This window comes from Lagopus leucura, unplaced genomic scaffold, assembly GCF_019238085.1.
Source record: "Lagopus leucura isolate 7727_CA_CO unplaced genomic scaffold, USGS_WTPT01 Super-Scaffold_73, whole genome shotgun sequence".
In the NCBI taxonomy this organism is placed as follows: Eukaryota; Metazoa; Chordata; class Aves; order Galliformes; family Phasianidae; genus Lagopus; species Lagopus leucura.
In genome coordinates, this window is record NW_024962252.1 from 68111496 (window position 1) to 68128807 (window position 17312).

The following is a 17312-nucleotide window of genomic DNA, read 5'->3' on the forward strand; positions in this document are numbered from 1 at the left end:
TGATCTAAGCTTCTGATTACTGTAGCTCCTTCCTGTTTGTTTCATGAAGTGGAATTCCAAGATGAGGGCCTTTTTGTCCACAGAAAAGGAGAATGCAGATCACAGGGAACAACTGCATGTTCTGCAAGCTGCAGAAGAATAGTTTTTGTAAGAGCTTTCTCTGCTTGTCTTTGTCTAGGATTAATGGTCCGCTTAGGGACGGCCTTTGCCACATGACTGTGTGCCCCCAATGCAAAAGGCTTCCAGCAGCATTTCTTAGTTTCTTACAAATTGGTAAGAACAGAGTAGGATAATTTTTATAATTTATAATAACAGATAATTTTAATAACAGCAACTACTTCATGTAGAATTCATTTTGCAGCTCCTCAGCTGTCTTAAAGTCGTTCTCTTCATTTGAGCCAGTCCTTAAGACTGTCCAGAATCAAGAGAAGTATATGTCTCCTCAGAAGACTGTTAGTTCTGGTTGCCTTAGGCACTTCAGATTTTCACTCGTTTCACTCCAGAACAGCTCTCTGTCTCTCCAATAAAAAACTCCAATAAAAAAACTGTAAAAGTCTGAAAATCTTGGGCACCTGAACTTTCTGTGGCTCCCAGCAGGCGAAGGTAAATCCTGTCCCATTTAACTACTCATCTGCATCAACATCTTGTGCTAGTAGCTTGTAAAAATTGAGTGCTACATACTTCATGTTGCTTTAGACTTAGCTGGCTATAAAACAACCCCTTGCTTTGTGTAGAATGGGAAATAACTCTTATAATCTTCAGTCTATTCCTGATTATGAAGGCTGTTTTATTTTACTTAGGTAATAATGTCCAAAAGAAAAGATCCTTCAATATCTGTATCAATCTATGTACTTTTTTCCAGTTTTGCTACATCACTTCTGAAATGGATGAGTGTTCCATTTCTTCCCATTAAAAATACAAACACACAGGCAGTGAATCCACAGTGAATGCTGCTTGAATTTTAGAAGTTTGAAAATACCATTTAAAAATAAAAGTAGATCATGTTCTACAGAAGCATGAATGTCTCAAGGGAAGAGTGAAGATCCTTATAAAAGTCTTGTACAAAAATTCAAGCTCTGACATTAAGTTTATAATGCAACATTTTGGATCCCTGATTAAGAATTCATTTACTCCAAGCTATTTACCTTGTATCCACCATTGTAAGTAAATTAGATAATTTGAAGGTCGTCCCTACCATTTTCTAGATGAAAGAGGAAAAGTAGTGAAAATTACAGAAGAAAGAATAAGAATATTGCACATATACTGCAGCAGTTTTCAGTCATGGCAAATTGCAGATAAGAACAATTTCACAGAAGTCAAAATGTAAAAATATACTGTGACTAGTTTCTTTTGCAGCACAGGAAAAGATAAAACTTTCTTAAAACCTTTCAACTACTGAAATAACCACTTTCCCAGACAACAGAGTGATGTATGGATAACAGCTATAGTGGTCTTATCTCTGTATCTGTTTCCAGTCACCTGCACAAGTCTCATCTCAGCATTAATAGCTGCTTGTAGCTAAGTACATAGCAGTAATGCACATTTTCTTTTGTTAGGGTCAGTTGAAAGAAACACGTATGTACCAGCTTAAATTACACCACGTAAGTTCATGTTTATGGTAATTTCCATCAGTAGTCCTGCTAATTTGTAATGGGTTTATGTGCTTTCCTGAAGATTCAGGTGCTTTCAAAGAGCCACAAAACATTGGAAAATAAAATAGAAGATATAAAAGCCAAAGTACTGAACTGTGGAAATAAAACCATCTAATATCTGTCAGAGAGAACACAGCCATGTGATGGACTTCATCCAGAGAACTGCTGAACACCTTTGTTTCAGTAAAGAGGTGCTGCAGTATACATGAGTTAAGTAATCCTCTCCCCTTCCCTCCCTCTGTGCAATTCATTTCAGAACTTACCGACACAAAAGCTTCGGATTTTGTCTCATTCAGCTGCAGCGTCAGTTTGTTTTGAGTATCGTAGACTCCATAGAGTCTCTTAGACCAACTTGGAGGTATTTTATTCTTGTATTTTAACGAACTGTACAGGGCAAATATCCTTTGTAAATCCAGGACCAGGCAGCTGCAGTTGTACACGATGACACCAAGTTCTTTCATCTGTGAAATTAAAAGTTCTTATTATTAGTGGTGTTTTGGCTGAGGGATCTGTGGAAATAAGCAGCAAGAATGTAAACACTTTCTAAAAGGTGACTTCCAGAGGCGCACCTTGGACTCACTAGTATTATTCTCAGCTGCAGGAACATTTGTGAACGATACTCTGTTAAAGGAAAATGCAGGAACTAAATTTTCAAAGTCAAAAGAAGGCAGAAGTTGTAACAAGGTTTGTATGCATAGCTGTGTCACAGCCACGTGTCCTGACAGTACAGGACACCTGAGAGATGGACACAGCTTGAGAGCTGATATCCATTTGTCACGGGCACCTTTTTTCTTGCAGCTGTTGCTCAAGAGTTATAACTCTTAGCTGGGATGGGTCTTTTTTTTTTCTTTTTTCTTGTTTACAGAGAAGGCCTGCTTTCTGCTGAGTGACAGGAGCACAAATGCTAGTGGTGACAGCTTCTTACATCACAAATAAATTGTCTTCTCTGACTCTCAGAAAAGCTGAAAGCAGAAGGCTTAAGTTATCTCCCTGCTGAAGAAGAAATACAAATCTTCAGTTTCCAATTAATGCATGAACAAAATAGATTCTTCATACTCTCAGTAGGTGGGTGCATTACAGGCAATATGATCCAGTATGTGGAATACGCAGTTAAGGCACAAACACATTTGATTCTTAGTGCTACCATTGCTGTAGTACCTCATCTACACAGTCCACATTTCTGGACATCAGTTTTTTTTGCATGTGAAAACAGAGACAGTTAAGCACTTTGAAAGCATCACTGTTCTCACAAGTAAAGATGAGGGAAAATAGCCCAAGCAAACATAAGTAGTATGAGACAATCAAAGTGCTTTAACAGTCTTCATAGTCCATTTAAGTGAAGGTACATCTCGTGATTATCCTGAAGTCTTGGTTTGGCAGAGATCTCATTAATTACACATACCCAATACTTCTGTTGTTGAACTTACGTATATATTCCACTTACAAGTTATTTCCTTGGATTCTGGATTCTGAAATCGAAGTGTAACGACACAGCCTCTCTCCCTTTTGTTTCTTTACACGCTAGGCTCAGGAAAGCATTGCTGTGGGCACAAAAGCTATTGACCTCTTATCTGCATTTCACATTACTTCAGTCATCTTCAAAAACTAAGACAATCTGCATGTCACTTTTGAAAAACAACACGTAGGACAAATATTTAAAGGACCAATGCTGTTTTTTTGCAAGGCCATTCTCTTGGCAGCATGTCCCAAAAGTCTTCCTGACATGATGAAGAAAATAAGGAGGATGTGAGTTCTCCTGCATGCTCGGGCTTTCAATGACACAACAAATTCCTCACTGGTTGCCTCCCTTCAGATGAGCTCACCACGGTCACACCAGGCAGTTTCTGAGAGAAGCGTATCTTTTTGTAGAGCCTGTGTGAACTCTGAGACACACACAGTTATCTTGGAGATTGTTCCTGCACAGTTCTGTCTGCGGATAAGAAACACTCTGCAAGAGTGGGCAGAGGAGTACAAAGGAAGAGAGTCGAACCTTTGCTCCCTTCCAGTGGTGGGAGAGGAAACAGCAAATCCCAACATTCCAGTGTGAAAGAAATATGATGGTAGTCATCGTCTTCAAGTCCCTGAGTCGGAAGTGCCACATAAATAAGAATATACAACTCTTAACAACCTCATTCCCAAATACTTAACAAATCGTTTTAGCCACAGGAACGTTACCCAAACTTGCTATTGCCTAAGTCTTAATATTACTATGAACTTTTTTCATTTACTTTGGAGAAAAATAAGGTACTCCTCCATTAACCTGTACAGCTAGCAGTTTGTGGGTAGTTGAAAAACACAGACTGCTTATTGCACTGCAGCGTCTTATTCATAAGACAGTAAATTCATTTTGATGATAAATATAAATTATTCCAAGCTGTGCCCAGCATCTGAGCCAGTCTGTTTGGAGTAACATCTCTTTTTTCCCCCTGGGTGCCGCTATCTTTGAAGATGCTCCTGTTTTTAGTTTTAGGCTGTCTCTGACCTCTGCACACTGTTTGTCTCCAAACATTTTAAACTGTACATTATCTCTGTTTTCACTGAGTGCTGCAAATGCTGCTCCGTTAATTGCCAGGCACGTCATTGCAAAGGACTTATTAATAATATTCAGTTACATGTATCTGCATAATATAGCTTAATCGGCTTTTCATGGCTCTTAGCTGATTCCTACATAATTATGTGGTTACAGGTTTCCTTTCACTTTTGAGTTCCACTATTACTATTCCACTTTATCCCTTCCATTAAGCAGAAAGATAAAATAGTGACCAAACAGCACACCATAGGCTGTCAGCCTTGCGTCTGTGAGAGCAGCCCTCTTCAGAGAAGCATGTTTTCTCCCTCTCTGCAAATCAAAGCATTGCCCTTCTGCCTCTTCACTTCCTTACCTACAGAGATGAGGAAGCAGCCTGGGCTACTGCCCGCTTTGTGCCTCTGTCATATTTACAACCCACCTTGCACCCACTCGGCAGTGCTCGCTGTGCCCAAACAGCAGGCCGCAGCCCCAGCCAGACCTTGCCTGGCACATGGGCTTCGGTGACACCACTCCAGGATGTGTGTTCACACTGCAGCAATGAACCTGGCTGCCCGCAGCACTGCAGTGTGCAGTTGTCCTCTCTGGAGGCACACAATGATCAAAGCTTTCCCTGCTTCTGGAGTCATGGTAAGAACTGTCCCCATGCAGGCTCACCACCATGTGATACCGACCGGACTCCTCCTTTTCCTCTGGCACAAGAGTTACTTCCTTTTCCCAGCTGCCTGTTTTCACTAAGCTTCATGGAGTTCAGTTAAAATTTGCCTGAATTTGGAAAGTAGCTTGAAAGTTACTGGAAAAGGGCAGACAGCAACTCATACACTTACTGTGCAGAGCTGATTTCCTTAGAAAATGAGGTTAGATGTCGGTCTGGGGCCTTGTTACAGTCAAGTTCAAGTCACCTTGAAAGGAAAGCAGCACAAAAAAATTCACAGAAACCTCAGCCCCATTGTTGTGGAACAGCCTTAAGTAGGTTTGGAGACTAAAACGTTGTGCTTCTGCTTCAGAAGCATCTTCTACACAGAGCCTGTTTTTACTCCCATACTGAGTTGATGAGAGACTGCTTTTTTCCCAGTTAATCACAAAGCCTATCATCCTGGAGGCACTTCTGAGAGTGGGTTACAAGGATGTGCTAGTGACAGATTTAGTATGTCATCTGGACAAGGGAAAAGAATTTCCCTTCAGTTTGAGAGCTGCTGTTATTACAGACTTTTTTTTCCCTCTCAGTAGTCTGACAGGAGAGGCAGAGAAAACATTATAATTGAAAGAATGAAAATCTGAGTGTTGTTCTCTGACTTCCACTGACTGAAACCTGCAGCTAAGCATCATCTAAGATACCTGATGTGGTAAATTCCTCCAGTACTAGAGCTTATAAGGCAAGGGAAGTTTTTCTTCAGCCCAAGTTTTAAAAGCAACTTTTAACTTAGTAATGAAAATACCAGTGAAAAATTAAAGCGAAGAAGGTCTCAAGAAATCAAATCTATGGAAGATAAATCTGAAGTGAAATACTGAGATAAGAAAATCTGAAAAAAAGCTGTTTGTGATATTTTAGTTGATATTTTCAAAACATCTGGGAACAGGGAATTTTATGTCCTCTCTTTCCTTATTTAAGAGCCATCATTAGTGCCCTTTTCAAAGAATGAAAAACAAAGGAGCGGGCTGCCCTTGTTCTTGCTCACACCATTTCCATTTGTACAGAGCATCTGTTAAAGACTGCGAAATCAACATCTGTCTTTCTTGCCAGGAAGTGCTTTCTTAAATCACCAGAAAAGTGAATGGTTACAAAGACTCAAGGGAAAATGACAGTGGCCCTGTATGATGATGATCTAACTACAGAAGACAATTAAGCTGCAAAAAGTAATAGAAAATTAGAAAATTAAGTATTTCTAATTAGAAAAACCGATTTTTGTGACAAGAGGAAGAATAATTTACTAGACTGGATGTGAGCAAGATTTCACTAACAGAAATTTTTGCTTGTTCTTTGCTCTTACACATTTGACAGGTGTCACTTACAAAATGAGAAAACAAGGGGAGATAATCTAAAACAAAAAGGTTGTGGATTTATAACACTCCAGTTATATAATATTAGAAACGGTGTTAGTAAGGCTTTGTAGAAATTGTGGATGATGGGGTTAGGGCTCATGTTTTCTCCTTAGCCCACAGTGCACAGACCAGACAGCGTGTTCTGTATTTATCTTGGGATAGACTCCAGGAAACAGCCCCCCTGTGTAGGCAAGGTACTATCTGACCTACATAAGAGTGGCACAGTCTGGTTCACAGCTTGTAGTATCTGACTTGTGTGAGCAGAGCAAGAGGCTTTAGAAAATTCCTTATTAATTTCTTAAAAAACAAGAAGGTTAATGATTGCTCTGTCTGAAGTCTGATCATCCGATCCTGAAAGTGCTCTGCAGCTCTCCTGAGGCACCAGCTGCCATTTGCCTGAAAGCTCAGACAATCTGCAGGCGCCATCCATTGCCTATGCTAGAGAAGCACTGGAATAACTACAGGGAGTCCGTTGTTGGACTCTAAATTTACTCAGCAGACCATTACGTATAGGGCTGCATGTGTTTGCCTCCTGTCTGCCCTTTGTCTGTGTTTGAAAATGTATTTCATTATCTTCTCAGGTCCGTGGGGGGTTTTAATGAGCAATTTCCGAATGTATGACTGAGCAAAAGCAGAATGATAGCAGTAGGGCAGTGGGGTAACAAGAAGTGTGATCTGTCAGTTACTAAGGTTTTAAATGTCCTCACGTTTTCTGTAGCTTCTGAAGAAAAATAACAGTGTATTAATTACCACCATAGAGCAGGCTGCAGATATTTTCAGTGGTAAACTCAGGATCTTTTCATAACGTGCTATAGATACGTGGTCAGCCTGCGCTCCAGACACTGGGTTCCTTTTCACTCAGTTATCATCCTCATGTGACACCCCCTCCCATATCCCCCCTGTTTCCATCTGGCAGCAGACAGTGCTCAGTGACTCTCCAGTCACACACACATTACCCTATGGCTGCTTTCACACTGCTGTTCCACAGCCCTTACCAAACCCACTGAGAGGGACAGGAAGGATGTGTGCTGGGTGCCCTGCAGCCCTAGTGCAGGATGACCATCCCCAGGGGAGGGAAAGCTGGGAGACCTGAGAAAGGGAGAAGTGTTTCTTGGTTCTTGGTGGTGTTTGACAGGAGTGTTGTAGCAGGTTTGGCTCTAACGGGATTACAGGAGTAGCGCTCATCACAAATTCATTAGGTGTAACAGACCCCACTCGAGTGGCTGTCACTTTGATGTACAACAAAAACACAACCTGACTCTGAAGAGGCTATGCAGGCTGCAGCACTTCCTCACTTGTCTCACAAAACAAATGCAGACATTAGAGCTCACCAAAATAGCAAAGCACAAACCTCAGCTAACACTTTGCTAGAACCTGCAACAAAACCCTATGCATCAGGAGCCAGAATACTCCCGCCATGTTTGGTTCTTAATACAGAGCAGAGGTTTCAAAGATTTGTTGTGTTAGAAACAAGAGAGAAAATTCAGTGAAATCTAAATCCAGCACAGTCCTGCTTCTGCTCCGAGTTCCAATTTTCCCTTCCATGCAGGTAAGAATGAGACCTACAGTACTGTTGGAAAATAATAACTAGAAAAGATTAATACAAATAGTAAAACACTACGTTCTCAGGTGAGTAAAACTCTGTCTCACATCAGCTACCCGACAGTAAGTGCTTCTGTGGATGTTAATAATGGTATTCAGAAATTCGTAGAATTAAACTCTTAACCATTCTCCAATGTATCACCTTGCAAGACCTGTTCATAGACCACCCCGGTGCCTTGCCTAGATTCCATAGTTATCTAATTAATACAGAAGTTATCAACTGTATCATGTTGTCCTCTGGGACTCATTTGTCCTAGGTGGTTTCTGTAACAAAATACACTGCATAAAACAACAGTTAAAAAGTCTAAACAGTACCTGTTGGAAGGGTTTACACTTTTACAGACCTGTATAAGTTAAAGCACTGAGTCACAAGATGGATAAACAGGGTCCCAGGCTTCTGTAGTATTTGTGTGCAATATGGCATTTAAATGTTACTGAGAACAGGATGTTTGTGTTTCTGCAAGATCCAAATTTACATTAAAAATAGTTAATGAACAATAAGAAAATCACATAAGAGATGTAAGTCAAGAGCTAATTCAGAGAAGTACAGCTCAACCCCTAAAACCTGGGTAAGAGTGAATTTATTCAAGTTGAGTGTTCTTTACTGTATGAGCAAACTGGAGGTGACCTGTATCACTGTGCCACTGACAAGAAAAGTTTTAAAATCTTTGCACATGAAGAGTCTTTCCTCCTAAGCTCATGGTTTTCCAGACTATTACAATAAAGAAGAAAATAGTACTGAGATACGTAAGACAATACAAGCCCCTGAAGGCAATAAATGACCCACCTTTCTGTAGAAAGTTTCAGTGGCGTGCACTAAAGTTTGTTCAGTAACGAAAAGCAGAATGCTGAATAGCTGTTGATTTGGTATGGATAACCCATTGCACAGCTGGAAGAACTAGAAGTGTTGGGAAAAACCAAATATGTCAGTAAACATTATTGCAGTACCTATGCACAAAGTAGGGTAATGTTACATAGGCATCTTCTCTAGCATTTCTGCAGTTTCGGCAGCTTCGTTTAGTTTAACATACTGACACTGTATTAGAGGAATTCTGCGTAAATAATGCCTTATTTTTTTTCTTACAGAATCAGCTTTCTAAATTTGTACAATCTCATCTGTGCCCCTACCATAGCCCAGTCCAGCAGCTCTTCCTAGTTCCATTTTTTTTTGTTCCCTGTCAGTCCCAGTGTTTTCTCCTCTTGCTCGCTCCCTTCAGTGACAAGCACTGGGCCTTGTGCCTCAGCCAGCACTCTTTACGTGGTTTCATATATTCTTAGCCATGGTACTCAGCTCTTCAATTTTGTTAAGTTTTCTGGGTTGTTTTTTTTCACTGCTTTCAACCGTCCATAAACACTGCTATCACTCAAGGTTAAAGGTTAATTCTTTATCATCTTGGTTTTAAGCAACTCGAACATAATTGGCAGGCAGAGTTTCTACTAAACTAGAAAAAAATCCCTTCCATTTGACATCAAAATACAGTCTCAACCTAAGCTGGAAACTAGATCCCATCACTGAAAATGGAAAACTGTCATTCAAGCCACTGTGCTGAAAATTAGCCTGAACACGTGACTGAGGAGAGGTCACGCAGTCGATGCATGGGGCACACTGCATTTGCATTGAACGTCGGTACAAAGCCATGCTATGCTCTCATCAAATGACAAGAAGGGACATCAAAATGGACTAGCTGTACTCTGCTGGAGTACAACTGAATTGGCAGCCTCTATCAGTTCACTGGTCTTTAATTCTCACTTCTAGAAGGTATAGTTGATAGATCTCAGTCCGCGGCTCTCACAGATCAGAAGTGTCAGAGGAGTTACAACTTCACGTGTTATTTTTGCTTTTATTTCCTAATGGTAAAAGGCAGATAATTCCAGAGCTGATAATTTGGTTCAGCGTTTCATTTCTGTTGACAGATATTGCTGCAGAGAGGCAGAGGAAGCTAGAAATGCCAATGAAGGGACTTTCTATCTCATGGCACAGTGTGAAAAAAGCTTTGTGGGGAAGAGATATCCACGTATCTTCAAAGTAGAAAACAAGAAATCCCCCTTGTCCTTGGCCCATTAGAAAACAGCACCAACAAAAACAGTCCTTGTTTTTCAGCTATCTGCTCATCAGTATGGAATTCATCAAAAATAAATGTACTTTTTCAAACAATACAAATCAAATTTGTTTAAACCACAGGCCACTCTGCGGTGACATTCCCATGGAACCCAACCCAGCACTGAGTGGAAGTTTGCGCTTTATTACCTCCACTGCTGCTTTCACTAACAAACCAAAACACAACAACACATCCTGCCTGTCAGAGCAAGCCAGAAGGCAGAAGAGACTCAGTTAAAAATTTCCTGCTGTAATCTCTATCAGCATAATTAATATTGCTTGGCATAATCACAGCCTAATTTATCATTATCAAATGACTTTTCAGTTTACAGTTTCATAACCCCCCTCAAAGCAAGCACAAGTGTCTCTTCAGGGGGAAAGCAAATGAGAAACTGCAAGAAACCATTTCTCCAGAATCAAGCTTGATTTATTTCTTTACTGTAGAATTCACATTAATTAGATTTCCTAACTTGGTTCCATTTCTCTTTCTAAACGCAGTTGTTGTTCATTCTATTAAAGAAAAGGGCCGGTAAGGAAGGAAAGGAGCACATGGTGCTGCCCATCATTTCACTGCTGACAAGATGCATCACATTCAGTACCCGTGTCACTCCTATGAAATCAAACAACTCACTACCTTACTGGAACTGCAGCAAAATTAAAAGGTGATCTGAAGGATCCTGCTAGCTTCTGGAAGGCCCTGGAATCTCCTTTACCACACACATGCGCATATATGCCGCTGCCTCTTTCTGACGCATCAGAGCCTGTATCGCCCTCCGTCAGCCCTTATCTTGCATCCTCCTCACGCAGCTGGAAATCACAGCGTGAGCTCTGAGCATTTGTTCTCACCCTTAGTAATGCTGCAAGGGGCAGCCTCCCTACATCTTCTGCTGCACAGCGCATGGAGGAGAGCACAAAGGACTGACCTCAGAATAAAGGCGCTGTTTGTGTATAAACCTTTTCTATCAAAGCACAGTTTCTTTGGGGCTTTCAGATTCAGGAGCTTCAGGGAAATGCAGCGGCACATAGCTGACTAATTGAATGCATTATTTATAACACTACTGACACACACAGTGGGTTTTCATTTTACAAACTGAATATAGATTGGTGGCAGCCATGCTGTGGACGGAAACTGGGACAGTGACATTGCATATGAATTACTGCTGTAACTGTTCAGCCTTCCCCTGCTACCTGATCACTGACTTAGCAGTGAGGGCCAAAGGCTTTTTTTTTGTTGTTGTTTTTTTTAATCTTGATTAAATGAAATGTATAGGGCCTTAAGGTAAGCTGGAAGTCCAACCAGCTTAGATAAGGGATTTAGTTAAATATTACATAGGCATTATATAGGCAGCCCCAGGATAATGGCTAGCCTATACAAAAAATGTGTTTTAGAAATCCATACTTGCTTTTTGTTCCTGTTCTTCTGAGTAGTAGCTTTCTGGCTTCTTTAACATGGAAGCTGTCACTTCTGTAAAGATGTGGCCCTACTGTATTCTCCAGTGGAAAAAAATTGGCATTAAACTTAATATTTGATGCCATTTCCAACTGCAGTACTGAGCAGTAATCACTAACTTTATAGGAAAAGGAAAGAAACACCTGAAAACACACTTGAAAATACGTTATTCAAATACAGCATTAGCAATCTCTTTCAATCTGAAAATAGGGAGATAATATTTTTCTCCTATAATTTCTTTTTAAACTGAGTTCTTTGTTATGGCATATAAAGCATTGAAGGTATTAAAATATCGGTCACAAAGATGATACAAAGTATTTTTAATACTTTCAAAAGTATTATACTTTTAAAATAATACTTTTAAAAAATTTTTAACTGTATGCTAAAAAGCAGAATGTACATCATGAAACTGTTGTATGTACGCATGGTGCACGTACCCCGTGCGTATTTTCTGTACCCACGTGGCAGAGCTACATACATCTGCTATCCAGTCATAGAAATCTGCCATGCCATTAACTTCAAAGGAAATGCCTATTAGTCATTGTATTGATTACAGAACTTTGCCTAACAGAGGAATCCTGAAATTTTCTGAAGATAATCTCATGTTTCTGTTGGCACATGCTGCCTCCCCATGTATCTTCATCAAGTGAATAAGTTTGCCACTGAGCACTTCCATGCAAACACTGATGATCTCACTGCTTTGGAGACTGCTGTTTACTTGGCAAAGTTAATAAAGGTGAATGCAAGATGACTTCCAAACCAGGCTTTAATGCTTATGAAGACAGTGTCAAAATCTGAAAAAGTTTAGAGGTGCTATTAATTCTGCGCATTCATATGGAAGGAATGCTTTGTCAGAATCTGTTTTGTTCTGCTTGATGACTTGTGTATATAGAAAGATGAGATTTTATACTGAACTGTAGACTCATTATTCCTTTCAGAGAATGACTGAAATGATTGTCCTTCTTTGCCATACTCATGGAGATTTATAGCCTTGTCTTTCAGCCTGAGGTACCATGTATCTTTTTCACAGAATATTAAATCCAGTTTTCCTTGAAAGGCCTCCACTGTAAAAGTGAGAGATTACTGGGCTGCTGCACCAGGGAACTTTTAGGAGCTGAGGCAATTCTGAATGAAGATATTTATCTAGGAGGGAACTGTCTGCGCAATATCAAAGTATGTATGCATGGATGGAACCACTGACATACTGGGAATATACTGTCATGATTATTTTAATGCTGTTATTTTAATTGTTTAGTTGAACAAGACTGATCTGGTGGGGTATGCTAATAGCTAAATTCCTCTGAGAGGAATCTGCCTTCATTCATTAACATTACTGACCAAGATTAGTTGCCAGCATGTTCTTGTGGGAGATGACAACAGGCTGTGGTGCAGTACCTCCTCCTCAGAGATTCAGCTGTATTTTAATGATCAAGTTCTCTTTCAGCTCAACATATATAGAATTTACAGCCTTTCTTCTGTCCACCTAAGTTCACTTACTTAAGACTCTGCCACCAGGCCAGTGCAGAAATCAAACAGGATGTTCCATTATTTTGTTCTGTAGACATACCATCTATTGATTTAACCAACTTATTATTGATTACTCCAATGGAAAGTGAACCTCTTCTATGGAACTTTCACAATAAATGAAAAAAAAAAGAGATGAAAATAGATATCTAATTTCAAAGGTCAGAATGATGAGCACATTCTTTGAGTCAACAGAAATCAAATAAAACTATGCAGCAAGACAGTTTGCCCTGTTTTACCCTGAGTGCATCAAGCAGATGATACATGTGAGAATGGACATGGCCTTAGGAGAGCTATACTATCAGGGAATGCTTTCCTAACGTGTTGCAGTTTGGGATTGGCTCTGCATCTCAAGAAACTAGCAAAGCTGATGCATTACAGGAAGTCTGCTTGGCTTTAAATGCAAGGGAAATACACAGCCCTAGGCTATTTTCACTCACTTGATCGCAAAAACAGAAATCCACAGAACTAAGGAGGAACCAAAAACAGTGCCAGGCAGCAACAAAAAGCACAAAACACAAGTATAGTAGTCACATTATCCATATTTCCATTCAGCTTTAATCAGTCTTGTGTTTGTTTGCAGTGTACAGCAATGCTAGCGAGAGGCGCAACAGCCCATTTGCGTCACTGAGATTTGTTCGTAAACACTGAATGGCAAGATAAAAAATTTCAAGCCAAGTAAGTGTAACAGGGAACGCTGACTTTCCTCATCTCTGAATGTAACAGAAAAAGCTGGCCTGTCTCAGTTAAAGAACAAAATAAAATGCCTGACTTCCAAACATACAAACTCTGCACCATGACAAAGGCACGTTGCACGTTCTGTGCAGTTCCAAGAACAACATGTCTCCTGCCACACACTGTCCAAAGAAGAAGAAAAAAAGAAAGAAAAGAAAGAAAGAAAGGAGTAAAGAAAAGCTGATATTTTGGAGAAACAGCACTCATTAAACTGTTGCAGGTTTGGTTAAAGAAAAGATCTGGCCAAAAGATCTGAGCAAAAGTAATAAATATACTTCCAGGCATCCTCTGAAGGATGAGCTGTAACAACATCACGGCAGAGTTTTGACAATCCAATTTGCTTTCTATGCTATGAGAACTAAAAGCACAAAAAAAGGTATTTCATTGTCAGTACAGCTGTGTAATACCTACTCACGTATGTTTTCTTCACATCTTGACTCATCCACATATGCTTTAAGATCTAGGTTACATTTTAATCTTTATAATATGGGCTAGTTTTGGAAATAATCCCATTGAAGTCAATCAGACTAGCAGTACGACTATTTTCAGGATTGGATCACGGAGTTAATAATATATACAAACTTAGTAGCAGCAGATATTCTCTGCCAGATGTGAGGGATAACATGGAAATTTAGTAGATGGAGTATACAGGTAGTCTGCTACATGTACCGTCGGTATAACACTTACCTGTCTGAGCTAGCTTGAGTTTTGCTGGATAATGAAGTTGCAGAAGCTGTTTTAAGTTGTTCAGCACTTGAGACTATGCCCGACTTACTAATAACAATAAGATACCTCCGGGACAGTAAGAAAATTAAGCAAATTATTAGAAGAAAACAGTAGGGATTGGCTATAGTCTAAAATGCACATTAGGGACATAACTGTAGTTATACAAGAAACAGCACTCTATCAGCAGAAACACAGTGTAATGTTTGCTAGAGTGAAAAGATGCAATTCCACTAAGTGTCAGACAAAGTATCTTATCTCAGAAGGACCAGATGCACTGTTACATAACTTCAAGAGACTAATTTAGATAAAAGTTAAAAAAAAATGACTGACCGATAATAGCATGTTTCTTGTTCTGTGCAGTTCCGTAAAGATAAGATGCAGCTGTCATTACTAGAAATTGCAAATGTACAGATCCTGCCTCAGCGATCAGTTTGGAGAGGTGGCTGTGCTATAGCAGGATTTTCGGAAAGCAGTAATAAATGAGATCACCATGATGTACTTTAAAGTGTAGAGAAGTTAAATACTTACATATATTGTTCTTAAGGAAGGATAACATAGATGACACAAGTAAATAGAAACTACAGTTTTTAAGGATGCAGTTTGAGATAATAATTATTCCTCTTCTCTGAGAGAAAAAGAAAAGCCCTATAGACTGTATTTGCTCCTAGAAGCATTCAAGATCATCCTGAGTTTCAGGAAACTCTTGTTTTAGACCTGTCTCAAAGGATCAGATCCAGCCAGCATGGGTTCATGAAGGACTGATCCAGTCTGACCAACCTCATCTCCTTCTATGACAGGTGATTTGCTTGGTGGATATGGGAAAGGCTGTTGACGCAGTCTGCCTAGACTTTAGCAAAGCCTTTGATGCTGTCTCCCACATTATTGTCCCAGAGAAGCTGGCAGCCCCTGGCTTGGACAGCTGCATTCATTGCTGGGCAAAGAACTGGCTGGATGGCCAGGGCCAGAGAGTAGTGGCAAACGGAGTCAAATCCAGCTGGTGACTGGTCATGAGTGGTGTTCCCATCAGTACTGGGGTTTGGCCCATTGAATGTCTTTCTTGATGATTTCAAAGAAGGCATTAAATGCAGTCTCATTAAGTTTGCAGGTGACACCCATGTGGGGGAAGTGTTGATCTGCCTAGAGGGAGAAAGACCTTACAGAGGGATCTGAACAACTTGGATCAATGGGCTGAAGCCAGTGGGATGAAGTTCAACAATATCAAGCTGTGACAGAAAAAGTCCTCCACATATAATTGGGATGAGACTTTGAGTAAAGAACTGGATGTATTGTGTCTCATTGATTTTATTCCTCGAGCAATCAGAGCGTTGCTCCACCGTTCTTTTATACTTTAGGAATTAATATTACCATATTTTTGCCCTCTTGTGCAATTTATTTAATATCTCAAAGCACTGAATAAAAACCAAGCCCCTCAGACAGAATAAGTTACTGCTTGTGTCCTAGTAGTGCTGGGACAGTTTATCCGTTTTTCTGATGAGCTTTGATTACGCAGATAACCAGCCATTTCTAACTTACAGCCCCAAGGGAGAAGAAGAGTATTGAGAGAGTAAAAGACCACCGACAGAGAATGTCGGGGTTTGTCTAAGAACAGATAGGAGGCAGCTTTTCTAGCTGCTGAATTTTTGCAAGCACATTTCCTTGCTGTCCACCTTGGGCCACTTCCCATCCCTTCGGGGAGGTGGCTGCTGGTCTGGGATGATGGAACAGAAAGTTGGGGCCATCCCTACTTTGTGGCTGCTGACATTCACACCTCCCAGTTGTTGCCAGCCAAAATCTGTGGGACATCACTAGCCTCCATCTCCTCACGGATCCCTGATCTCCAGGACTTCTACTTCTAGGATCCTTTCTCCAGCCAAGAACTTAACCTTATTTTCAGGCTTACTTCTTTTTTTTTTCCCCAAGAACGTTTCTTCCCAGCACCCCTACCTTTTTTGGCATGCCAAGACGCACATTTTTCCTCAGTCTAAACAGTTTGTGTGCTGAAGTGCAACACAGGAGCGACCTCCTAGCTGATGGTTCTGACCTCAGTCTTGTCAATAACTGGAGGACTCTGGATATTTGCACTTGATTAGTGGTCCACATGTTCACAACCAGTCTACCAGTTACAGGGAAGGAACAGGCAGCAGCCTTGTTGAGAGCTCAGAAGTTCAGATGTGGACATTAACTGCACACAGATGTTTGGATTACCTACTGCTTGTTAGAAGTCACAAGTTGGGCTATTGTTAGCCTGCAGCATGAGTAGTTAATATTAGCCTGATTCCACTTCCAGGAAGACAACTGGATTAATTTTTACTCATTTCAGTAATTTTCCATAATACATTTTCCAAGGGCTGATTACAAATGTTTTTCTGAAACGGTTCAGCTAATGCATTGCTGTTGTTTGCCCACTGGATTTAGTTACTCATGTGTGAATAATAAAACTTTTCCAAAAATGCTGTTAGCATGAGGAGCTTCAGAAGTGTATTTTGAGCTGATTAACAGTTCTGTTTGTATTACAGACATGGTCCTTTAGAGAATTAAGGAGCAAAAAGCATTTTCAGGTTCCACTAAAATTATTTGAGGAAGCCATGGAAAAAATGAAACATGGCATTTTTTGTTAGCCCTCTCACTGCTATTATGGATGATAATTTATTTTAGGTACATTGTTAAGCTACCTGGTTGAGTAACCAGGTAAAAGAAGAGTATGGCATCATTGCTGCTTGCACTGTTACCAGTGCAAATCACAGGCAGCAGCTGATGGAGTAAATCTGTGCAATTTTAACCCTTCTTAACCAGACGTTTTAGCAGGGATGTATGCATTTTGCTGACTAACTGTAGACTTCTGTGTGTCACTGCTTTAAGTACATCCTTAAGTGGGTTGCCCAGCTGTGGCCCAAAGATGTTGTTTGGCTTGTTCAAAGATTGCAAGACTAACTTCCTAGGTGAGAGCCTGGCAAC

The 17312-nt window shown here is 40.3% G+C and overlaps 1 protein-coding gene across 1 annotated transcript in view; it reads right to left on the reverse strand.

The window, feature by feature from the left end:
- Positions 1 to 17312, reverse strand: part of PLD5 (phospholipase D family member 5) — a 159200-nt gene that overhangs the window by 11673 nt on the left and 130215 nt on the right. Inside the window, exon 6 of the mRNA XM_042892100.1 lies at positions 1916 to 2113. Within this exon, the coding sequence (XP_042748034.1) occupies positions 1916 to 2113 (198 nt within the window). The remainder of the gene's footprint in view (positions 1 to 1915; positions 2114 to 17312) is intronic.